At 42.3% G+C, this 24,204-nt stretch overlaps 8 protein-coding genes across 16 annotated transcripts in view; 5 read left to right on the top strand and 3 right to left on the bottom strand.

Moving 5' to 3' along the window:
* Positions 1-2,776, bottom strand: part of LOC133840145 (uncharacterized) — a 39,546-nt gene extending 36,770 nt beyond the window's left edge. The window contains exons 1-2 of one of the 2 annotated variants that reach the window (XM_062271808.1): positions 2,568-2,776; positions 1,513-1,705 (exon numbers count right to left, since the gene is read on the bottom strand). The gene's annotated coding sequence lies outside the window, so the exon portion shown is untranslated. The remainder of the gene's footprint in view (positions 1-1,512; positions 1,706-2,567) is intronic. The other variant, XM_062271810.1, reaches the window with a different exon arrangement.
* A 694-nt stretch (positions 2,777-3,470) lies between these two features.
* On the top strand, positions 3,471-3,903 carry LOC133843068 (5-hydroxyisourate hydrolase). The gene has a single exon (XM_062276435.1). It carries the CDS (start codon positions 3,508-3,510, stop codon positions 3,847-3,849), a length of 342 nt encoding a protein of 113 aa, XP_062132419.1. The 5' UTR covers positions 3,471-3,507; the 3' UTR covers positions 3,850-3,903.
* A 315-nt stretch (positions 3,904-4,218) lies between these two features.
* On the top strand, positions 4,219-5,831 carry LOC133844895 (periodic tryptophan protein 1 homolog). Its single transcript, XM_062279178.1, has one exon. It carries the CDS (start codon positions 4,317-4,319, stop codon positions 5,697-5,699), a length of 1,383 nt encoding a protein of 460 aa, XP_062135162.1. The 5' UTR covers positions 4,219-4,316; the 3' UTR covers positions 5,700-5,831.
* A 59-nt stretch (positions 5,832-5,890) lies between these two features.
* LOC133844894 (transcription initiation factor TFIID subunit 5) lies at positions 5,891-8,277 on the bottom strand. Its single transcript, XM_062279177.1, has one exon. It carries the CDS (start codon positions 8,197-8,199, stop codon positions 6,088-6,090), a length of 2,112 nt encoding a protein of 703 aa, XP_062135161.1. The 5' UTR covers positions 8,200-8,277; the 3' UTR covers positions 5,891-6,087.
* A 333-nt stretch (positions 8,278-8,610) lies between these two features.
* Positions 8,611-12,146, top strand: LOC133844893 (peroxisomal ATPase PEX6). 4 transcript variants are annotated; one of them, XM_062279174.1, is made up of 5 exons: positions 8,611-8,832; positions 8,939-9,064; positions 9,181-9,723; positions 9,820-10,578; positions 10,638-12,146. In XM_062279174.1, exons 2-5 carry the CDS (start codon positions 9,041-9,043, stop codon positions 12,039-12,041), a joined length of 2,730 nt encoding a protein of 909 aa, XP_062135158.1. In that variant the 5' UTR covers positions 8,611-8,832; positions 8,939-9,040; the 3' UTR covers positions 12,042-12,146. The 4 variants fall into 4 exon arrangements, with proteins under 4 accessions (XP_062135158.1, XP_062135157.1, XP_062135156.1 ...); XM_062279173.1 differs by having other exon boundaries at positions 8,929-9,064; XM_062279172.1 differs by lacking the exon at positions 8,939-9,064.
* A 637-nt stretch (positions 12,147-12,783) lies between these two features.
* On the top strand, positions 12,784-14,068 carry LOC133844896 (uncharacterized). Its single transcript, XM_062279179.1, has 2 exons — positions 12,784-13,289; positions 13,352-14,068. Exons 1-2 carry the CDS (start codon positions 12,886-12,888, stop codon positions 14,040-14,042), a joined length of 1,095 nt encoding a protein of 364 aa, XP_062135163.1. The 5' UTR covers positions 12,784-12,885; the 3' UTR covers positions 14,043-14,068.
* A 165-nt stretch (positions 14,069-14,233) lies between these two features.
* On the top strand, positions 14,234-15,304 carry LOC133844897 (mediator of RNA polymerase II transcription subunit 8). The gene has a single exon (XM_062279180.1). It carries the CDS (start codon positions 14,336-14,338, stop codon positions 15,098-15,100), a length of 765 nt encoding a protein of 254 aa, XP_062135164.1. The 5' UTR covers positions 14,234-14,335; the 3' UTR covers positions 15,101-15,304.
* Positions 15,100-23,616, bottom strand: LOC133844891 (tudor domain-containing protein 7B). 5 transcript variants are annotated; one of them, XM_062279167.1, is made up of 9 exons: positions 23,462-23,616; positions 22,076-22,303; positions 18,885-19,949; positions 17,104-18,831; positions 16,917-17,035; positions 16,041-16,320; positions 15,831-15,982; positions 15,623-15,771; positions 15,100-15,565 (listed from the first exon to the last, which is right to left on the bottom strand). In XM_062279167.1, exons 2-9 carry the CDS (start codon positions 22,292-22,294, stop codon positions 15,348-15,350), a joined length of 3,930 nt encoding a protein of 1,309 aa, XP_062135151.1. In that variant the 5' UTR covers positions 22,295-22,303; positions 23,462-23,616; the 3' UTR covers positions 15,100-15,347. The 5 variants fall into 5 exon arrangements, with proteins under 5 accessions (XP_062135151.1, XP_062135152.1, XP_062135153.1 ...); XM_062279168.1 differs by lacking the exon at positions 23,462-23,616 and adding an exon at positions 22,366-22,529; XM_062279169.1 differs by lacking the exons at positions 22,076-22,303; positions 23,462-23,616 and adding an exon at positions 21,718-21,853.
* Positions 23,617-24,204: the final 588 nt, after the last annotated feature.

Below are 24,204 nucleotides of genomic sequence, written 5' to 3'. Positions count from 1 at the left end.
TATCAATTAATTATTTTATAGTGAAATGATAAAAATAAACATTCATTTATAAATAGATTTTTTTGATAAACAAAAAATATAAACGAAATAATAATATTTGGAAATAAAAGTATATTTATGAATTTTTATTATTTTTGGGGTTTTTCAGTATATTACAAAACAAAAAAAAATCGTATAATACTAAAGTAAATGCATTTTTTTATTTATCTTTTTTTGAGTCAATTCTAAGTGCTCGAGTTTGAAGTTGAGGAAAGTATAATGAATAATGCTTTGCCACTTGATTCATGAGCAGATTATGACAACATCAAGCCCACCATTAATGCCCTATACAAACTAGCGAAGAGTATATAAAAAACCATATGAATTGAGGCACAAAAAGTGCTCGCTGCAACGCTCAAGCGGATGAAAGAGGTACTTGAAAAAGTGTACTCATTTCCTGTTTCCACTGAGTGTCATTCTTTAGGCTGGCATTTAAGCTTTTTTTTTTACTTCACTCGCAAAAACTCTTCTCAGTTCGAACTGCGCTCGGCGATTAGTTTCGTTTTTGTTTTTGTTTTATTTGCCAACCCTTTAAGAGCTGGCTAGTTTCTAATTTGCCATTGGGGCTTTAATGATCAGTTAAAGCGAACCGATAGCTTTGCCTTGTCTTCGGTTATGCAAAAAACCAATATCTCCACATGGAAATGATCTTCGAATGGAGATGCGCTGAGCTTTCATAGCGGCAATGGGGCAAACAGCATAAAGAAATTTCCAAATTTATGTACAGTTAAAATGTTGCTTGTTTCTTTGGTTTTAGGTTTTTTTTTTAGTTTGGCTTTGGGGCAGAAAAGTTGTTGTTTATCGATTGATTCATATCAATCAATTAAAGACACATTTCAAATGACAGACCGTTAGCACTTTCTGATTACGTTTTTATCATTAATTAATAAACAAAAGTTTGCAAAATATCAGTGGTGTGTGTGGTAATCGATCGCAGCACATAATGAGCCAGACTTTTGGGCTTATAAACGTAACAAATTATTAAAACAAAAAAAAAAAGGAAAAAGAAAATAATAATTTCAGAAGATCCATTTGAATGTTATTTTTAAAAATAGTCCACAATAATTATGAATTTAATTATGTAACTTCATTTTGAATGTTTAATAGTAATTAAGTTAAATTTTATATTTCAAAGCGTATTTTTCACAAGTATTAATTCCCATTATAACAAATTTGGGGAAAAGAAAGAAAAGTAAAATAATTTCCGAAAGCTCATTTAAATGTTTTTATTTTTAGAGTTAGTTAACAATAATATAAATTAATATTAATAGCTTACTTTCTTTTGAAATATTGAATAGAAATTTAATATTGTTATTTTAATAGTAATTGAAATGTGAATTTCCTTAATAAAAATTAACTATAAATAAGTCATATATGTTTTGGCTTAATTGCTTTCTACCCACATTGAACATAAATAATATAATGTTTTTCAATAAATATAAAAGTACATAGTTTAAAGACAGTGCAACTTACCTATTCGAATATGTTAATCCCAGTTTAATAGACGCAGCAGCAAACGAAGTAACATAAAAATTGGTTCGAGTTGTTTTTGCTGATGTTAATGTTGTTATTGTTGTCGATCTGGTTATTGTTGTCTTAATCACATGTTTTGTGTAGGCGTAGTAGATGGTTTAAACAAAGCTGTGGCAAGACGTCCAGTACTTTGCTGTGAGATCCATTCGATTATAACGAAAGAAACACAGCCACGACAACAACAAAAAAAAAATCAACACGCGATTAGTTTAAACTAAGGAAAAGAGAAACAGCCAAAGGGTATCCGTCGTCTACATACAAACTAACAAAATATAGATTTACAAGTAGTATACTGATACACAAACACGGACACACACACATACACACACACACACACATACACAGAGATACAGCAGCGGGAGCAAAACCTCCAAACACAAACGAAAATAATGCGAAATAAAACATGCACACATATAGAGACGGACACCAACAAGAATATGTATCTTAAAAACTGGTTTAAGATTTGTTGGGGATTGAAGTTGGTAACTTCGATGCTTCTGCTCAGCCAGTTCAGACTGGAGACCTGCGCTTGTGACGGTCTCTGTGTGTTTATGTGTGTGCGTTAGTAAGGTGCACACACACACACACACTCGTTCACCTATAGGCGCATTCATACATTTACGTATATATTGTAGCTGCATGTGTATGCGAACAAACATTCAAGTTTACATACATTACAAACTGGGAACGTTTGTACTTTCCAATAATGCTAATATGTAAGCTGTTCTATTCCCCCGTTTTGTTTGCCCAGCTTTTATCGAAACGCGGATATGCTTGTAACTTGCATTGCCTCTCATTTCATTCTTTTTCAACACTGATTATTATTTACACAAACAACTGTTGCTTCTTACTTTCTGGTTGCACTAGAAACGTGGGCAATTTACATTCATATGAGTTCTATTACAACGTGAACAAAATTCATAAGCACTTTGACTTGACTCATGCTCAATATACTTATAATATATATATACGATTTTTATTTATTTATCTTTTACCGGCATGCACAAATTGTTTACTTGTTTAAATGCAAACAAACTCAAGCTTCAAGTACGCGATTTATTTTCTTCGAATATGCACGTTTTGTTCAATTTCAAATATTATAAACATTGTAGCCGATATTTACTTTTATAGGTGCAACATCTTGGCTTGGCGAACAAACATTATTCTTTGAAAATCATTTTCAAAGTCGCGATACGAAGAGTCCGACACAAAACAACCGAACCGACCGCTCCAATAACAAAATTTACAATAACAAAAAAATCTGTCCACAATGCTGCTGTCACTGATTTAACAGAAAAATGTTGCTAGCTTGCACTGCATATTTACAGAATCTGTTGTTGGTTATCGATAATCTGCAAGCTACTTGAATGTCCGTTAAAACATTTATGGTGAAACTAAATAACAGTTGTACTACAATAATGGCGATTTAGTTTCATTATTTGATAAGAAGTAAAATAAAGTAAAATTTCCAATCAGCATTTCATGCGTTTATGGAAGTGATGTAAATACGAAGTTTAATTTTTGTAACAGTGGGAATGAAAACACTTCATGTTTACATTTCATGTTAACTAACAGTACGCTTTAAGTGACCCTAGGAACAGTGATCTCATGCCAGCTGTGTCACAGTCAACTTGTTGCATGCTGTGGATGGTATCCATATCTTTACATTATGTACACTTTTATCTGCACTTTTTTCTTGTACTTTCTCAAGTCTTATCAGTCCTCAAAATGTCGAGTGTTTATGACAGCAGAAAGCTACAACGCTTTTGGTACATAGTACAAGTCTGAAAAAGAGTCTCACATCTTATCTTCTTTTTACTAGAATAATATAAAATGTTATTAAAGATGAATTCTGGTTAAGATATGACAGATAGCTAATACTTCAAAATCCACTGATCTTACTGTCTATTCGTCATTAGTCAGTTTCAAATCGCGATGAATACACGCAAACTTTCAACCCATGTACTGGAAACCTCATCGGGAAAAGCTGCCGCGAATATAAAAGTGACAGTTTATCGCCTGGACGAAATCCAAGAATGGAAAGCTATTCGTCCTGGTCAAACTAATGCGGATGGACGATGCCTATTGCTGGACCACGGAGAGTTTCCCAACGGAATTTACAAGTTAACTTTCCATGTGGGAGCCTATTTTGCTGCTAAAAATCAAACAACTTTATATCCAGTCATAGATATCATTGCAGAATGTAATGAAAATCAAAACTATCATATTGCTCTGCTGCTCAGTCCTTACGGATACACAACCTATCGTGGCACATAAATTGAATATAAATGAATGAATAAAATTTGAATAACGACTATTTCTTGGGGTTATCTTGTATCATACAGTAAAAACTTGTTTTCCTTTTCAAATATTAACAGCGAACTGTTATATGATTTACAGAGGGTAGTATTTTTCTGAAAGCTTGCTTTTTGGTATAAATATACGATTTGGGGTAAACTCTAAAATTGGAAGAAATGAATTTTTTTAATAAAGATAGATTTAAGCCGCTACAAAAGAGTTATTTGCTTAATAATAAGTGATTCTTAGATCTTTAGTTCGCCCAAAACAATTGATGTTCAATCATATTGACAAATATCGACATATCGATACTGCTATCGATGTTTTATTACTTCTACTCATCGTAATTTAGTGCTATTTTTGAATGGTAGAATTGCAGCACGTGTTTGCTGCCCTCACAGTTTTGTTAGTTTTGTGAAAGTTCTATTTCATCCAATAATTAAACAATGGCCGATGTCGAGGAGGGCGTGCCGGCAGAGCCCAGCATAGACTTTGTGCCAGCACTGTGCTTTGTGCCGCGCGGTGTAACTAAAGAGCGTCCCGACAAAATTGTGTTGACACATGAGGAACTTGCTCGTATTATTGGTGAGACACAAAATGCCCTCGAGGCGGAAGATGACGAAGACGACGATGATGAGGGTGGCGATAATATGGATGTGGATAACGAGGATCCACCTGCTAATGCTGGCAATGAAAATCACAATCCACAGGACGAATTCGATTTTCACAATTACGAGAACGAAGAGAACTCTACGGTAACAAATTTAGCCAACGTGGTGGATGCCGATCAGCAGGTGCCCGACGAAGACGAAGATTCCGAAGCTGAGGACGAAGTGATCAAGCCCACAGATAACCTAGTGCTGGTCGGACACGTGCAGGACGATGCTGCCAGCATGGAGGTCTGGGTATTCAATCAGGAGGAGGAAGCACTCTACACACACCACGACTTTCTGCTACCCAGTTTCCCACTCTGCATCGAGTGGATGAATCACGATGCGGGCAGCGACAAGCCGGGAAACATGTGTGCTATTGGCTGCATGGATCCCATCATCACCATTTGGGATCTAGACATACAGGACTCCATTGAACCGACATTCAAACTGGGCTCCAAGGGCAATCGCAAGAAGCAGAAAGAACAGTATGGGCACAAAGACGCTGTGCTCGATCTCTCATGGAACGCACAATTCGAGCATATATTGGCCAGTGGCTCCGTTGATCAGACACTCATCCTCTGGGACATGGACGAGGGCCAACCACACACAATAATTACCGCCTTCGAAGAGAAGGTGCAGTCCATAGAATTCCATCCAGAGGATGCACAGAGCATTCTTACCGGCTGTGCCGATGGTATTGTGCGTCTGTTCGATTGTCGTGATGCCGAGGCCGTCAATGTCTCGTTCATAAATTGGGAGACAAGCGGCGAGGTAGAGAAGATCCTGTGGCATCCCACAGAGACCAATTACTTCATCATTGGCTCCAATGATGGCAGTCTGCACTACGCCGACCGACGCAAAGCCAATGAACTGCTGTGGTCCGTCAAGGCGCACAACGAGGAAATCTCTGGAGTTTGCTTCAACAAACTGATGCCCAATCTACTGACATCCACATCAACCGAGGGTGCATTGAAGATTTGGAACTTCAACAGCACTGAAGCGAAACATGTCTACGAGCATGATTTCAACATGGGACGATTGCAGTGCATGCGACAGAGTCCCGATGATCCTTATACGCTGGCCTTTGGTGGTGAGAAGCCTCCACGCTGCTCTGTGTTCAACATCAAGAACTTTGAGGCAGTGCGACGCACTTTTGGCATTGCCGATGCTGAGTGAAGACAGCTGCGTAATCTTTATGTAAACAATTCCTTGACTTATTCAGCAAAGATACTTTTATGTTATGTACATAGATAAAGTATGTATATTAAATAAGATGTCCTCCTTGAGGATAAAACACAAAAAATGAAAGTGTATTTCTTTCTTAGCTCTGCAAACGATTGAGAAAATCAGTGAATATGCAAGTAATATAAAGTACAAATCGGTAGACGAAAAACGTTTTTATTACTTTAGGCTTAAATCTAAATTAATCTGCTTCGATTATTGGCAAATCAGCCAATTAAATTATTTCACTTTGACATTAAAAACTAAATTTATAAAAAACTGCACACTGATATTGAGAGAAACAACTGCAACACATCAATTCCGAATTATTAAATGTAGTTTCCTAGTTCTTAAATATGCCCACGCACATCAGAAGATTGCGACGTGTAAAGTGAAGCGTCACAAAGGGCGAATTCTTGCTGGGAAACGTGCGCAACAAATACACATCCTCATCGTTCTCATCCTGATGATGCGAGAGCGTTATGTGATTGCTCAGATAGTCATCGGTTAACTTATGAAAGTCCCAGAGCGTCATATTGTTATCCAATCCCGCAGCCGCGAGCAAAGTGCCATCCCGACTAAAGGTAATTGTGGACACAGTGCTGGTGTGGCGCAACAATGTGGTGACCAACGAACCGTTTGACAAATCCCACACCATGATGTTGTGATCAACCGATCCAGAGGCCAAGTATCGACCACAAGCCGAGAAGGCCAAGCTGCTGACGGAGCCTTTGTGACCGGTCATGAGACGCACCGATTGACCGGTTAGAGCGTCCCACAGTCGCACAGTTCGATCACTAGAGCCAGTGGCCACATAATTGGAATTAGGATGGAACTGCACACAGTCGACATCCGAAAGATGTCCCACAAATACGCGCAACGCCTGATTCGAATCCGTCGCCCACAAGCGCGCTGTCTTGTCAAACGAACACGAGACAAAGTAGTAACCATGCGGCGCAAAGCGCACATCCCACACGGGATAGACGTGACCGCGATATGTAACCACACACGACCAGGTGAGCAGCGACCACAAGCGTATTGTGGTGTCCTCGGAGCACGACAGCAACAGGTTCATCTCGGGCGCAAAGGCGCAACGATAGACGGGTCCAGTGTGTCCCATAAAACTGCGCGTCATTTCGCCACTGCGCTCATCCAGCATTCGGGCATTGATGTCCGCCGACTCCTTGTCCAATTCTCGCAGTGAATCGGCTTCTTTCAATGCACGCAGCTTGGCCGGCGTCAGCGACCATATGCGCACAGTGGAATCACCAAAGCCACAAGCAAGCATTGTTGAATCATCGGAGATTTCGGCACAAGTGACACCCTGGCTGGAGTTGAGCACCGTGTAGAAGACCGCCGAGGGCAATTGATCCTTGTTGAGGGGCAACCGTTTGCTGGCTTCACGCAGCGCTTTTAGCTTGAGCAGCTTGTCCGTATCTTTGAGCTCGGGCAGCGGAATGCGATCAATGGCCGGCGCATTAGGATCTGATTTGGATTTCTTCGAGAGTAGCGGATCTTTTTTTGGCTTCTTTTTCTTGGGTCTATCCGGCGCATCGGGATCGTCGTCCTCCTCTTCAGGAGCTGGCGCTGGTGTTGTGAGTGTTTGGAAATCGACTTCCTTGAGCAGACCGTAGTAGACCCGTATTTTGTTATCTTGCCGTTTGGCATCGCCAATATGCGATCCGGCGGTAGCGACGCACTGCATCTTGTTGCGTGCCATACCTTCATAGGTGTCAAAGTGCAGATACTTGGTCACAATGTCAGCCACAACTTCTTGCCTGCGATCCTGAATGTGACGCTTGAACAACGAATGCGCATCCCTCGACATACGTATGACGAACTTGTCCGTCTCCATGGCGGCCACAAGGTCATTATCGAGCAGCTCCTCTGGCTTTGAGATAAGCAGCAGATTGAACAATCCCTCGATGTAGTAACCATCGAGATCTGATTTGTATTTCTCAATGAAGCCGCGCGCTTTCTCCACTTGACCACTGGCAAGGATTTTGAAATAGATCTGCACCAATATGGGATACAAAACCATGGACAATTCGTGCTTATAGATGTCCAGCGAATCCTCCACAAAGCTCCGCAACTCTTCGTACGCCTGTTCGTATTGCTGGGCATCGAAGGCATCGTCGCCAATGAATTTGGCTAGCGCTTCTGCCGCATTCAGTTCATCTGTTGCCGATGCAGCTGGCGGAACGGTGGATGGACGTGATTCGTGGCCGTTGCCAGTTTGCAAGACTGCGCTGAGAATGGTCTTCACATCATTGTCACCAACATTGGCAAGATCTGAAGGATTCACATTCGCCTCTTTGCAGATAATTTCCTCTGCATCTTTGAGCTGGTACTTCTTGAGTAGCTTGAGCAGGCACAGCAACTCACGCTTATCCTGGACAACTCCTTGGTTATCATTATTGTGGTTTCCGTTTAAATTGTTTACTTCTACACTCATTTTTGTTTAACAAACTAATTCATTTGCATCAAAAAGTTTGTTTTGTATCGCGATATGAGTGTGACCGCATTGTTAATCATGCAAATGTACGAAAGATGTATTATATTCTGCATTTCGGTGTTTTTAGCTACTTCCACATGCAACACTGTAAACGTTACAGGGTAAATTATAGATTCTCTAACACTGGTTATCAGACTATTTTTGAATTTTTAATATTAAAATAATATAAAATATAATAATTTTGTACTATTAATTATTAATATTTAATAAACCGTATTAACTTATTCTTCATTGGCTTATTCTTTTTAGAAAAATTAACATTTTTCATATAATAATAATGAATAACGACAGGGCTAGCCGACCAGTCGACCAGCTGTGTGTCGGTTTGAGAAATACCAGGGCTGCTGGAATAGCAGCGCACATCAACCAAAAAAATCAAAACACTCGGAGGTGTTTTTTCTTAATTAAATAAATTGCATAATTTACGCCAACAAAAATATTAAAAAAATAACAAATACGTGCCAAATTAAACTACTTGGCATTTGGCTTCATTGAAGAGAAAAGCGAACAATAATTGCCCTCAATTATTCGGTGCACAACAGCCAAATGAAGAAACGAGTAATCGTGAAGAAGGTACGTAATGAAAAATACATAGTATTTAACAAATCGAAATTATGCCAGTAGTCGCAACAAAATATTAACTCGTTCTAATAGCATAATAATTCAAAGCTTATTTCAGATTTAATTTGTGTTCGTCTCAACCTCAGCAAATCCAATTCCCCGCAATTAGACTTTGTCTCCCCCCGCAACAAGTAACCTTTGTATTTTATGTCTTCGTACCATGAGTGATGTTGATATTGTTGTGGTAGGTTTTATACTATATTAGAAGCAGCACTTATCATGCTTATATGTATGTATGTGTTTTTATATTTAGATATGTTAATACTATATTTATATATATGTGTTCATTGACCTTCACAGAAAAAACTGGCGCCCAAGCCAGCCAAATCCATTGATAAGGATACCGATGGTGATGGCGATGGCAATGTCGAAGTCAGATACAGTTATACGGGACGCATGCAGGAGCTGGTTGAGGGCTACAACGCTGCGATACAGTTGCTGGTGCCAAAGTGGCCCTGGTATTTCTATCCCGGTTATCTGATTTATGCCGTCTACTGGCGCTATGCCAAATACTACAGGGGCAAATATCTGTTGACGCCTATGCCGAATCGCCTCTATGAATTGCTCATAAGGAACGAGCTAATCAAGTCTGAGCACATTATATTTGCCAGCCGGGATGTCTACGATACCTATGCCGAATCGGACGATGTGAATTTCGTTAATCTGGTGCTGCGACGCAGTCGCAAAGCAAACGCAGACAGCGCTACCACCAACAACGATCGATCATGGAGCTCTTCCGATGTGGTGATCAAGCAAATACTGCAAGACACACCATACACGATTGTGGCGCAGATTCTCCCCGTGGAAAGCAAAGACTGCCAGCCCAACTGCCTTTATGTACAGGTGAGTGAGCAGTAGCTGATGATCAATAATATTAACAATTAACAGAATAGTGAAACACTGTACTAGAATTCATATTTAACTTGTCCTCTTTTTTAGGAAAACTTTTATAGCAATCTGATGGATAGACTGGGCAATAAACGCAACAATTGCTGGGTGCAGCTGGAGAGTTTTAGTGACGAACAAACCATACCAAGCATAGCCACCAAGGCGCACGTTTATCTGCTCAACAATCCGCACGAGTTGCCCTCAGAACTGACTGAACTAATGCTGAGCAACTACTTCAATACGCCGCGACTGTTGCATCGTGGACACACCTATCGCATTGAGGTGAACGCCGAGTTAGTAGGCACCGCTGCTTATGCCCATTATTATCTAATCTTTGCTTACTTGCGAGAAGTCTACTTCCGTTGCATACATTTGGAGGCGAAGGGCAGCGAGTTTGAGCTGCAGGCTGTTGTGGCCAAGAACTTTAGCAATCTGGTGCAGGTGCCGCATTCACATAGCTTTCTGCCACGCCAAACACTGGACAATTGTGCTATTGCTGCCAACTATCCGAGTGGTTTGAGGAAACCTTATGAAATGCTTCGCTCATCGATTGATGCTTTCCTGCCGAAGAAATCAGCGTGCTTGTCATCGAAGCACATCTTCCCAGTATTTCTGTTGCAAGGTGAACGCGGAGCTGGAAAAACGAAACTCGTCAATGCTGTGGCCCAAGAGCTGGGCATGCATATCTATGGAGCGGACTGCGCGGAAATTGTTTCACAGGTGCCATCGCACACTGAGATGAAGCTGAAGGCGGTGTTTGCCAAGAACCTGGTCAGCGAACCACTTTTGATATGCTTCCACAACTTTGAGGTAACTTCAAGTGATTCTTTAGAGTAAATACAGTGTTAATTCTTCTACTTAATTTATAGATTTTCGGCATTGACAACGAGGGCAATGAAGATCTACGCTTGCTTTCCGCCTTTCATGTACAGATCCAAGAGCTGTTCTCTCGAGATCGCAAGTTTCCCGTTGTTGTGGTCGCCTTGACTAGCGACAAGCATCTTAAGCCCATGATACAGAGCCTTTTCCTGGAGATAATAAGCATTGAAACGCCCAATCAAGCAGAGCGCTTTGAACTGCTCAAATGGATGCATGTGCGCGAATCCTTCAAGGATACCATCTACAACCAAAAAGCGATTGCACAGCTGCCGCTATTTCCGCTTCAAATGCAGAGTCAATATATGAGCAAGCTGTCTCCCAAGTGGCAAGAGACGCAGAATGTGCTGCGTGAAGTGGCAAACAAGTCGCAGGGATTCCTCTTGGGCGATCTGCAGTTGCTCTACGATAATGCTGTAAGACTCAAGCGTCGCAGTAAGTATGGGGAAAAGAATTTGACGCTAGAACATTTTGCCACCAACCTCAATGAGATGCAAAGCTCGTTTGCCGACAGTCTGGGCGCGCCAAAGGTGCCCAAGGTCTACTGGTCGGATATTGGCGGCCTCTATAAGCTTAAGGATGAAATCCAGAGCAGCATTGGCTTGCCATTGAAACACGTGCATCTGATGGGCAAAAACTTACGACGCTCTGGTATACTGCTCTACGGACCACCCGGCACTGGCAAGACTTTAGTTGCCAAGGCGGTGGCCACTGAATGCAATCTGAGCTTCCTTTCTGTGCAGGGACCCGAGCTGCTCAATATGTACGTGGGCCAGAGTGAGCAGAATGTGCGCGAAGTCTTCACGCGAGCACGATCTGCAGCTCCTTGTGTACTCTTCTTGGATGAGCTGGACTCGCTGGCGCCTAATCGTGGTGTTGCTGGTGACTCGGGAGGCGTCATGGATCGCGTGGTGTCGCAACTTCTGGCCGAGATGGACGGCATGTCGAGTGGCGGCTCCACAAAACCCATCTTTATACTTGCTGCCACAAATCGACCTGATCTCATTGATCCAGCACTTTTACGACCCGGACGTTTTGATAAACTCTTCTATGTTGGTCCTTGCTCCACTGCCGATGACAAGGCTGCAGTTTTGCGTGCCCAAACGCAACGATTCGTTCTGGGCACCGATGTGGACTTGGTGCAGATTGCCGAGCGTCTGAAGAGCGAAATGAGTGGTGCAGATTTGTATTCCATTTGTTCAAATGCCTGGCTCTCCGCGGTGAGAAGAACCATCAACAATCATGTGAATGACGGTCTCTCAGCGAAGGAGCTGAGTGCCGAAAACATCATCGTTGAATCCGATGACTTTACCACATCCTTCAACAAATTCGTGCCTTCAATTAGCCAAACGGATCTGGAGTACTTTAAGAACTTAAAGGCATCCTATAGCGTCTAATTTGTAAAAGACTTTATTGTTTGACTGTATTGTTTATATTTTGAGTTTATTTATTGTAATACATTATTTATGAACACAGGTGTTGGCATATTTTTTTAAAAAATTACAATAAAAGTTGTTGAAATAAGTGTGTTATTATCTTATCATACTTTCAGGAATTCAATAGTTTTCTCAAAGATTTATTTTGGGAAACTTTAGAACTGTAGCGTTATACAATAATTTAAGAAAGGAATAATTTATCTATCTTAATATTGAGCCATTAATATTATATGGCCAACTGAGAGCTCGTTATTATCGGTTACATTGTACAATTTGTACGTTTAAGATCTTCAAGCAAAGCAGCTTATAGTAAAAAAGTGTCTTTGGTGTAAATTTTGACAAAATCTCTCCAATCGTGGCGAAATATTCCCAAAACAATGATCTTTGATGCGTTAAATAATAATATGAACTTCGACACATATATAGTGTGTATAATTGAAACACGGGTTTCGCCTAATCAGTGGACCCCATATAGACTAAGATAGGAAGACTGTGTCTACCAATTACCCACGATCTCACTTCTGCGCATTTCAATGATCTTGCTCTTGACGTCGCTCGTGTGGTTTGTGTTGTGTTTATTTTGAGTTGACTGTTATCAGCTGCTAAAACTGCTGTCAGACGATTATCATCACCATGATGTCTGTTAATAAACTTGGGTATATAGCCAGCTACTGATGCGACAGCTTATAATCTAATGAGCTCTCAGATTTAGTCTACGGAGTGCAGTGAACACTGGCGACAGCATTCGACGGCAAAACTCGGTGACTATTTCTTACATAAGTACACAAGATATTTTTTTGGCAAGATGGAGTTAGTTTGTGTGGAGGACTTTGAGCAGCAGGCGGACCGCAAGCTGGAGAAGAGTGCCAAGGATTACTACAAAAGTGGTGCTGGAGATCAGTTCACTCTAGGACTAAATCGTGAGGCTTTCAAGCGTCTGCGATTGCGTCCACGTTGCCTGCGCGATGTTTCCCAACTGGACATAAGTACCACGATCCTTGGACACCAGCAGAAGTGGCCTCTGGGCATTGCTCCCACTGCCATGCAGAAGATGGCGCATCCTGATGGTGAAATTGGCAATGCTCGCGCCGCGGGCAAAGCTGGTTCCATATTCATATTGAGCACTCTGTCCACCACATCTCTCGAGGATTTGTCAGCAGGTGCTCCTGACACGACGAAGTGGTTCCAGCTTTACATCTACAAAGATCGGTGGGTTCATAGCATTGTACATAGCTGCTCTAGGGGAACTATAATTTAATTAATAATTGCAGCTCGCTTACCGAAAAGGTTGTGCGTCGTGCTGAAAAGGCCAATTTTAAGGCTCTGGTGCTGACCATAGATGCTCCCATCTTTGGCCATCGTCGTAACGATGTTCGCAACAAATTCAGCTTGCCGTCACACTTGTGTTTGGCCAACTTCCAAGGAGAGCAGGCCAATGGTGTCATCACCGAGGGTGGCTCTGGAATTAACGAATATGTTGCCAGCCAATTTGATGCCAGCATCACCTGGAAAGATATTGCCTGGTTAAAGCAACTCACGCATCTGCCCATCGTGGTCAAGGGAGTGCTTACCGCCGAGGATGCTGTGCTGGCCCGTGAATTTGGCTGCGCCGGCCTCATCGTGTCCAATCATGGCGCCCGACAAATCGACACAGTTCCCGCTTCGATTGAGGCACTTCCCGAGATAGTTAGAGCCGTTGGTGAGGATTTGGTTGTCATGCTTGACGGTGGCATTATGCAAGGCAATGATATATTCAAAGCACTTGCTCTGGGTGCTAAAACCGTATTTATTGGTCGTCCTGCGGTTTATGGTTTAGCCTACAATGGACAAAAGGGAGTCGAGCAATTGTTGGGAGTTCTTCGAAAAGATTTTGAAATTACCATGGCACTAACTGGATGTCAAACATTGGCTGATATTAAGCCAGCCATGGTTACACATGAGTCGACCTATTCCAAACTGTAATCGTTAAAATTAATTAAAATTCTAACAATGAGATTCCGCTTTTAAGTTATTAATATGGCGCTAGCAATTTACGTAAAGTATCATTGATATTCGAGTTATAAAATTACGGTTATTATCCCGATAACGATGAATCTATCGATGCTTTAGAAATCGATGCAATTTTGCAATGTGACCAACTTGCTTGCTCAACGGCGTTGCCACACTTGCCAACACCGCTGTGCATAGATTGTTGAAGTTGCTGTGCAAAAACAAAACTTTCTTAAATTAAACCAATATTATTAAGTGCACACAAAATGCAGCGCGAGGAAAAACACTTCGAAATGACGCTGGACGCCGTCGTGCAGCGTCTGAACGATTTGAAGTTAGCCGTCTTAGCCATGATACAAAAACTGGAAATGGAATACATGGACATCAATTGGCCAACATTTCTGGATAATTTTGCCATTATTTCCAGTCATTTGACAGGTCTAACAAAGATTCTGGCAAAAGAGCAGTGTCCGGCATTACGGAACCGCACAGTGCTGCCGCTACTAGTGTCCATGGATCGCGACGAGACAATGGTCAACATTACCGAGGGTCGTGTGCCGGTCTTTTCACACGACATTGTTCCCGATTATCTGCGCACTCGTCCCGATCCCATAACCGAGCAGAAGATGCAGCAGAACGAGCAGAAGGCGGCCAATCTGACAAACGATGCGGCCATGAAGCAAGTCACACAATACAACAAAGTTGTCTCACACGTCCTGGATATGGTGAGCAAAGCTCGCGAGGAGTGGGAGATTGAGTCGAGTTCACGCACTGGCATCCAGCAGACCAGCAGCATGGCGGACACACAGCTCCTGGTGGCAGCCGTAGGCATGGGCAAGGGATTGCAGTTCAAGGCGAACTACGGTCCTGGACCCGGCATGATGGTGCCACCCTCTATACGAGGTCCAACACCGCCCATGGGCGGACCATCCATGAGCCCGGGCAATGTGCAACAGCAACTGGGCAAGGCACCATCAGCAGTAAAGACGAACATCAAATCAGCAAATCAAGTGCATCCATTTTCTCGGTAGCAAAAATCATAATTTATTGTTGCGCTTTGCTTTTGAAATACAACAGATTAACATAGTAATAATAATAGCATTTTTTCTTAGTTACAATACGCGGAATGTTTGCTCATAAATATATATGTATGTATGTAGTATGTATGTGCTTGTAGATGGCTTTATGCCACATAAGTTAAAACGATAATAAACGTAAACATAAACGAAAACAAATGAGTCGATAATTTCGTAATTTATCCCGTCGACGAAACAATATTTATGGCGCAGGCAGCGCATGCTTTTCGCTAATGAGCGTCTCATGGACCTTGATGTCCTGCGGCGTTGAGGTATCAATTAGCTCCAAGCTGAGCGCACGTCGATCATCCTTCAGCTTGTCCACGCGCCGCACAATGCCAATAAACTGCTGTCCCAGCGTCAGCTTACGGAAGCGCAAACAGTTCTCCTGCGTCCAATCGATGCCGTCCACTTGAATGCCTGCAAACAAGAAGAGAGCAATAACGAGATGCCTTGATGGATCATTGGACAGCTTACCATATAGTTGAGCGGGCAGCGCCATCATTGGCAGCTCTCTAAATTCGTTCGACAGCTGCAGAAGTTGATTACAGCGCACAACGCCATCGTCGCCCGCATCCACATAACGCACATGTATCATTTCATCATAAATCTTGCGAATATTTACACTGTAAATTACAAAGCTCTAGAGTTGGCTGACTTCTGGGGACTCACGACTCCAACTTACCGATGATACACGCCACTGCTGTCAGCTGCGGCATAAGCCTGGCCAATGCTCAGCTGCGCAGGCTGCACCGTCTGAGCCGCTGGACTCTTGCAATGCGCCTGCAGTTCCTTCATCAAATGCTGCAGCTGATTGTAGCACTTATAGGGTTGCACCTGTAACATACGACACTCGAATTAGTCAAATGTTAATCGGGATGACGGCACAACTTACTGCAAAATGGCCAGGATTGACGGAGAGTGCCACACGCACCTCAAAGTAGGCGCCCACGGCTGGAATGGCTTCGTATTCCTTGAGCTGGGGCAGCGACAATTTCGTGGCTGCCGGCGGCTTTCGAGGCGTGGCTGGAGGCGATGCGATGCCAACGGTTGTCGGCTGATCGCTGCTGCTGCTGTGTGTGGACACGGTGGAGCTGAAGCTGCAGCGGCGTATCAGCTGACCACTTGGACTGAAGTGTAGACCGCCGTCATCGAACGGTTCCAGCCTCGTCGTACTGTAGACATGAGGGAAGTGCACGGTGGGAACGGGGAGTTGGGAATGGGATCAATAGGAGGATATATTCGGGGAGTTGGGTAAGGCACATAGTATCAGATGAAAACTCTCTTTTTTTTGCGTTTCTTTTTTTTTTGTTTGTTTGTTCTTTTTTGTTGGCATTTTTGGAGTACAACAATCGATTATACACACATACATATATTTAATGTAATGGATCTCTGTATTCCAATCTGCGCATATATTTGTTTGTTTAATAGTTATGTACATTAATGAATGATGATTTGTTTTATACGAGCTAGGTAGTAGATGATGAGCGTACGAACAGTTAGCTTACGGGAGATGTTGTGAGTTGAAGGAATCGTTAATGTCGAGAGAATTTTGTAGCGATAGTTTCATGTCAGTTCCAGTTTATTGAAAGCACTAATTAGAAACTATCATTAAACCACATAGAATAGCAAAAAAGTTGTTTTATACAATGTGTGTGTGCGGGTGTGTGTGTGCGTGTTTTGCGTGTGTGTACCGTGTAGTTGTGTGCGTGTGTACATGTATGAGTGAACTGTGAGTGAAGATAAACCACTTTTGATAATCAAAACCTACCTCTGCACTTCGTACTCCATGCGAATCGCACTGTTCAAGCACAAGTATAAACTATCCTGGCCACGAGCATGAATCGTCACCATTGGCAGCTTGTCGTTGGCTCCCTCCATCACCTTGAGCTGCAAGTGCACAATGGGAATCAGTTATAAATGCAACCTCTCGCAATTATCACTCATTAATTCATTACCAGCACTGGCGTCTGCGGCGAAAGGAGTCCACGAAGCCGTCCCACCATCTGGTTGTCAATTGGAGGCACATCGTGGAGACGCACTCGCAAAGCTTGTGCTGGAAAAGCGGCGAGTGCGTGATTGTTTGCCTCCAGGCGATAGATGTTGGAGATGTGCGTCTTGCGCAGCCGTCCATCGTCCACGTAATACACATCAAAGACCTCCTCCTCGGTGCTCTTGGGCTTGCTAGTGAGCATGCCGCGATACCATTTGTTTGTCCCATCGCCAGACTCATCGCAGACGCACACCAGTTGATCGTGCAGCAGATCCGAGTAGCGCACTCGATGCTGTTCGCTGCTGTCGCTCATGATGCGACTGATGCTGCGCTGCACAAATTTGAGATCTTCATTCGGCAGCTGAATCATCAAGTCACCCACATCGTTGACGTGCGACACAATCACATTATTTGACTTCTGATCCAGCTTGAGCATCGGTGCAGGTGTATTGCGTATGATCTGATTGGCCACCAAATCATTGAGATGAATATCCTCGGCCGTGGATGTATCGTAGAAGGTGCCCACAATACAGGCACGTCGTACACTTGGCTGCAGACTGCTGCCATTCTCTTCAGTCAGCGGCTGCTCCTTCTGCTGCTGCTCGAGTAATACGCCTTGCGTGCGAGCACCCAACTTGAGAAACTGCGCCTCACTGGTGATGATGCGCGTGACGACACTGTGGCCAGCCAGCTCCTTGGTCAGCACTGGCTGAGCATGTGGATGATCCTCGAATTTATCCAGAGCATACATGCTGAGGCATACAGCTTGTGCTGGCAGCGTCAAGAACATTGAAGGACACGCGTATAGCACATCAAAGCCAAAGACAACTTCGTCACCAAAGTCAACGAAATGACAGATGCATTGTCGCTGCTTCTCATCCACAGACATTACACGCACACGATTCCAATTGTCGCTCACTTCGACCAGATAGATTTGTTGTTCGATTGGCGTTTGCTGCTGCTGCCGATTGTGTGGCAGCGCCATGTGAGCATGCAACTGCTCGGTGAGCTTCTCAAAGTTGGCACTCTGATCGATCAGACGCGCCCACACATGCATCGTGTTGTCGCAGTGCGTAATGTACATGTTCCAATCCTGCTGGCCTTCTACCCAGGGCAGCAACAGCTCGGGCATGGCAGTTGGCATCGTCTGCTGGAATGGATTGAATGCAATTGGAGAGGCTGCTGTTGTTGGTGTCGTCGTTGAATCGTCGTTGGTGTTGGCAAACACAATGTTGGTGTTGACGCTGCTTTCGATGCGTATCTTCGGCGATTCGTTGAGCAATCTCGTCCAGTTGCTGGGTACCTGACGCTTCACTGTTGCCTCATACCACTCGGGCAACTTGTGACTGACAATGCCATGCGGATGCTTGATCAGCTCTTTGTAGATGCTGTCAAGGAACTCGACGTCGCTGAGCTTCGACAGCTGCTTGCGCGACTCGAGTTGTTTCAGTCTCTCTAGGGCCACCTCCGAGGTGCATTGCTTGGCGGTGGTTTCATCCGAATACTCCTTGGGATAGCTGGTATAGATGTTGCCGTCGATGCACACCTTGCAGTGCAGCAGATTGCTTTTGTTCACCTTGGAGAACTCGTACGTTGGCGGCGCATAGCCCATGGCAACGCAGTATTGCCTCAACGAGGAGCTCGCATCGAAGGCTGGATCAAACTTAAAGTGCACACTCGGATGAGCCGCAGGCTGCAAGTAAGCAAGTTAATTAATTTCTCGATTTGGATAAATTCAACACTCACCTGTATCTGAGACTGCGGCATATTGAACTTTTGTGTGCGTGGAACTGGCGATTGTTTTGCTTGATTATTGGCAGCATTCTCTGGCGAGTCTGGCGGCGTTATGATTAAGGGAGCCGCTGCAGCCGCTGTCTGCTGCTGCTTCAGTCTATAGTTGACAGAGACGCTGCCATTGGGACGCGTTCCAGGCACTCGCGCATGCTGGGAAGGCGGCCGCCTATTGGCACCGCCAGCAGACATGGAATCATTTGTTGGCTGTGGCACGCCCATCGAACGCTGTGGGGCACTGTTGCCCAGTATGGGACGCAGATGCGGCTTGCGTGTCGAGGCAGCAGCAGCACCACCGCCACCGCCACCTGCGCCAGTTGCATTTCCATTCATGGCTTCTGAATCTTCTTCGGGTGTAAGCTTTTGTGGTTTCGCCGGCTGAGCGTCTAACTTGACGTCTGGCTTTGTCTTTGGTGGCGTGTTCTCCTGCTCAAGTTGCAGTCTCTGCTGTTGCTCCTGCTCAACTTGCAGCCTCTGCTGTTGCTCCTGCTCCTTTAGCTGTTGCTTCAGGCGTGTGCTTTCCTCACGCAGCGTGTCGATAGTCAGCGCCTGCGCTTTCAGATCGAGCGCGTGCTGTTGCTGCAGTTCTGCGATCTTCTTGTCAACGATTTCCTGTTGCTGCTGCAATTGAATCTTTTGCAATCGCTGCTCGTCGCGCAGTTCCTTCTGCCGACGCTTGATCACCAGATCCTTCTCCTCCTGGGCCTGCTGCTGCTGACGCAAGGACAAGAGTTCTCGCTCCAAGTTCGCCTGACGCTCCGCTTGTAATTGTTGCTCCTTCAGCCACAGCGACTGCTGCACTTGTTGCTGCTGCTGTTGTTGTTTTTGCAGATACTGATGTTGATACTTCTGTTGATATTGCTGCACTACGTTCTGTTTGGGTGGTGTTGGTGCTGGTTTTGGATATACTGGCCGTATAGATTGGGGAGCGGGTTTAAAGTGACTTTTGCTCGCCTTTTGGCATCGTACCATAGAAGCGATGTGTGCCGTTTTCTCGTTGGGCTTGACACCAATTATGACCTATCCAGACAAAGAATGAAAAATACAAATTTAATTTGATGAAATTTCAAAATTCATTTGTTACGTTATGCTGATTCACATTCTGCGGGCGGACTGTTTTTTATTTTTATTATTGTTTTTATTATTACATAGCATTGTGAGCATTGCACAGAGACAAGCTCTGAGCACTGGACGTGATAAGCTTGCAATGGCTGTGTGTATGCGTATTATATGAAATAATAGGCTTCTCAGTGAAAGCCGTCATTAAATAAACAATTAGTCAGCCTCGAGTTGCTTTATTCCGCATAACTCAAATGGAAGAAGGCACTTGCAACTCAGCCACGCTCGCTCGAAAGTTAACTTTTTACTATAATATGCAAACGCAAAAGTGTATTGTGGAATTTGATTGTCAGCAACGAAAACGAAAACGAAGACCTTAAAACTTTAACGCTCAAAAACTGAAATTCTCCGGACTCGGAAGCAATGGAGCTTGCAGATATCAAATTTCTCTCATATAAAAGTTTCCCATTTTGTATGTTAAACAATGGGGTACATTTGAGCATTGAATTGCACGATAAGTTGTTTATTTGTAAACATATTATACATATATCTGTATTTTCTACACAGGGTATACTTAGGTATTATCAAAATATATTGTAAAACATAAATTAATAAGTAGATTTTCGTGAATTGAAACCACTTTGCTTATACCCAATTTATTTACAACTGTTCCAATTCCGATTGATTACTTTTCGAATTTTCGAGAATTATATGGAATTACAAAATTGGTTGTATTGAGATATTATTATTTGAACATGGAATCGTTATTATAAAGCATTTACAAAAAAAAACAATCGAATTTGCGCTATTTCACTGTATACGAAATTTACGAATTTATTATAAGCAAAATTTTTGAAATACTCTTGCGCTATATTGCTTTATAGCTAAACTTTTGGCAACTGTTTCACATTTATCTGCAAGAGCCACATGCATTATTGATTTTGCAAAATGCATTGCCAGATTTTTTTAATAGCCCAGCCAAGTGGAGATGTGAGTGTGAGTCAAAACCTGCTGCCAACCACCCACTTATCATCCATCCTACGACTAACTTAAAGAGAGCGGAGCGTGGGAGCTGCCGACAGAACGGAAATGCAATAAAAACGATGCGAAAACCAAAAATCGGATGCCTGATAAGCGTGCCAGCGACATCAATAAATATTGTGCTATGGCATGCGCTTATGCAGTGAATGAACGAATTGAATTGACATTTAAAACAATGAGCGGCAAACAAAAGTGCAAGACAGAAATGACTGCATTTAAAAATAAATTATAACAAGAGTGGGGCAGCAGCAGCAGCAACAACAACAATAATTTGAAGTGCAATGTGACGCGACTTTGCTCTTTTGCTCTATCGTCGTGTAATAATAAAGCAGCTAACTGCAATAACAAAATTCGTTCACTTTCACCGAGCAAGCAAAGCGAAACACACGTAAACACACTCTCATGCACATGCAGAGAGCGCGTTAAGAGAGCAAGCGAGGGAGAGAGCGACAGCCCCAAAAAGTTTTAAATTGGTCGTCATTATTCGCATTACACACAAGCGCACAGCATATATCTTTGTCAGTGTTGTGTTTATTTGTACATTTCAATCTTTCTTTCTTTTTTTCCACCCATGTGGTGCATTTGCATATTAAAAAAGTGTTTAATCAGCAAGAAAACACAACCAGACACTTTGGGCACAGTGGGCCACACATAGCACACAAATTAATAAACAACTAACATTGTTTACACTTTTTTTGCAGATGAGCGAGAGACGCGCGACGTTGACACGTTGCCCTTTTGTGGCAAGCCAAGCCCCGTACAGCAGCAGCAGCACACAGACACGCACATACACACACAGACGCTGAGACACCAGCACTAGAGCACCGTTCGCGCTGAGGCAACGAAACTTACTGAGTGCGATTCAATGGAACGCCAAAGCGACAGTAAAGAAAGAGAGCAAGTGGGCTACCGAAAGCTCAAAAGCTACCTAATGGGGAGCGTGAAAGAGAGTAACAGCGACATATGCGTGCGCACTGCGCATTGGGCGCTGTGTTTGGGGTGTTAGGTGGGAGGAAGAGGATGAGAAAGTATCGTTCGGTACTCACCTCGTTTCCACGATTGAAAATATGAAATTCTTTCGTGTCCTGCAGGAATTCTAGGGTACTTCGATAGCCAAAACGATGGTATGGAATGTGTTCAGATTCAAGACACTTGTAATCACGTTCAACGGATTGCAAGGTTAACGGATTCTTTGACGATGTTATCAACGAACGCAGCACAAGGATGACATTCTTCAACTCCTCTTCTCTTGATAATAACCCCATGGTTGATCACTGTAAAAACGCAATAATTATTCATATATTCATTATTATAACATACACATGTTCTCACATACATATGAACACGCCAATCACGCGATTAAAAATATGATTAAGCTCTGTGAAATGTCCACCAACACCACCCACAAATACAATTAGCAACAACTACAACAAATGTGTGCAAAAATGAAATTCGCAACAACAAAATTGGGCACAACGAACGCGACAACGAACGTAGATAAAGCGAGAGAGCAAGTGACAAAAGAGCGCAAAAACGTCGCGACGGCGCAACGTTGACATTCATCTGCATACGAAGAAAACTTGACTCTCTCTTTCTAAACGAGAACAGAAAGAACTGTTTCTTGGAGGCCAGCAATAACTTTAGTTATCTTTTAAGTTCACGTTCTCAAATAGTAAAAGAATGAATAACGTCACATAAAGCGTAATTATGCTCTATTGCTGCACACCTGTGCTACTTTTAACGCGAGTCCCGCAATTGAAAATTAATAAATGACAGAATTTTACAAATTTTTCTTTCACATTAAAACAAGACACGATTTTTATAACGATAAAGAATAAGCTGTATCAAGTAGGCTGCGCAGTGAGGTATAGATTAAATTTCTTTACTTTTTAAGCAGCCTTAAGAATGATTCTACAAACATACATATGTATGTACATTGAGAATTAATAAATGACAGAATTATACATATTTTTGTTTCACATTAAAACAAGACACGATTTTTATAACGATAAAGAATAAGCTGGCTGCGCAGTGAAGTATGGATTGAATTTCTTTACTTTTTAAGCAGCCTTAAGAATGATTCTGCAAACTCTGCATAATCATGAGATCTTTCTCAATACACACCCACAACCATATACATACATACATATGTATGTATGTATGTATATTTACATATGCATTTTGCTGACCATTTGCTATTCCGCATGCTTGCTTTGCCGAAAACCGAGTATTGGAGGCTGTCCTGTCTTAAGTTTGGTATACAATAATGATTTCATTTTTGTTTATAAATCCGTCTAATGACAGCTATACAAATACACCGAATGTAGGCACCAACACGAATGCAATTTAGATATATGTAGTACTGACCGCCATGTTTTAGCAACACATCCGTTATATGACTGTGCAAGACTGCAACTGCACATTAAACTTACATTGGTTTTCGTCCAATTAATTAAAAAGACACTATATTTTATATGCACTTATGCATAAATCGATTGCAAACGAGCTTTTTTATTCCAAACACTTCAAAATTGATACTTCTTTATGGGTCACTACTTAACACATCCTCTTGCTTAAAAAACTTTTTCAAAAGTCTTTTAGAGGTGGACAAACATCGAGGACAAGATCGATGTATCGACTTTTTTTATAAATCATCGATTTTTTATTAAAAAAAATCGAATAATATTATACCATAAATTATAATTTGAATGAATTATTCCTAACGTGCAAATCAGATTCCTTATTACGTAAAGAATTTAATTAAAATAAGTTTTATTTCAGTCTGTCGCAACAAGCAACATTCACAAATATCAAAATATGAAAATATTGTGAGAAAGTACAAATTATACAAATACATTCATTTTACTACTTCGCTCAGGTAGAAAGAAATATAATAGTAAGTAATAAAAACAAATCAGCTAAAAATTACCAATTTAATAAAACTTTTTTTGATAAAGACTTCAAAGGCAATTTGAAATAATATTAAAGCGACAAAACTTGTAAATTTAATAAACAATAAATATACCAAAATATTCGCAAAGAAACGGCCACACTTTCAGAATCTTTGTGGCGCCATTGAAGATGTCACTTCATCAGCCGTCCCTTTCTTGCACACAGCCGCTCATGTCACAATGCGGCGGGAGGTTCAAATTGATATAAAAAGAAATTAAGCATA

Source organism: Drosophila sulfurigaster, chromosome 3 (genome assembly GCF_023558435.1).
Source record: "Drosophila sulfurigaster albostrigata strain 15112-1811.04 chromosome 3, ASM2355843v2, whole genome shotgun sequence".
NCBI lineage: Eukaryota > Metazoa > Arthropoda > Insecta > Diptera > Drosophilidae > Drosophila > Drosophila sulfurigaster.
The sequence above is the reverse complement of the archived record's forward strand: the minus strand, read 5'-3'. Positions and strand labels throughout refer to the sequence as shown.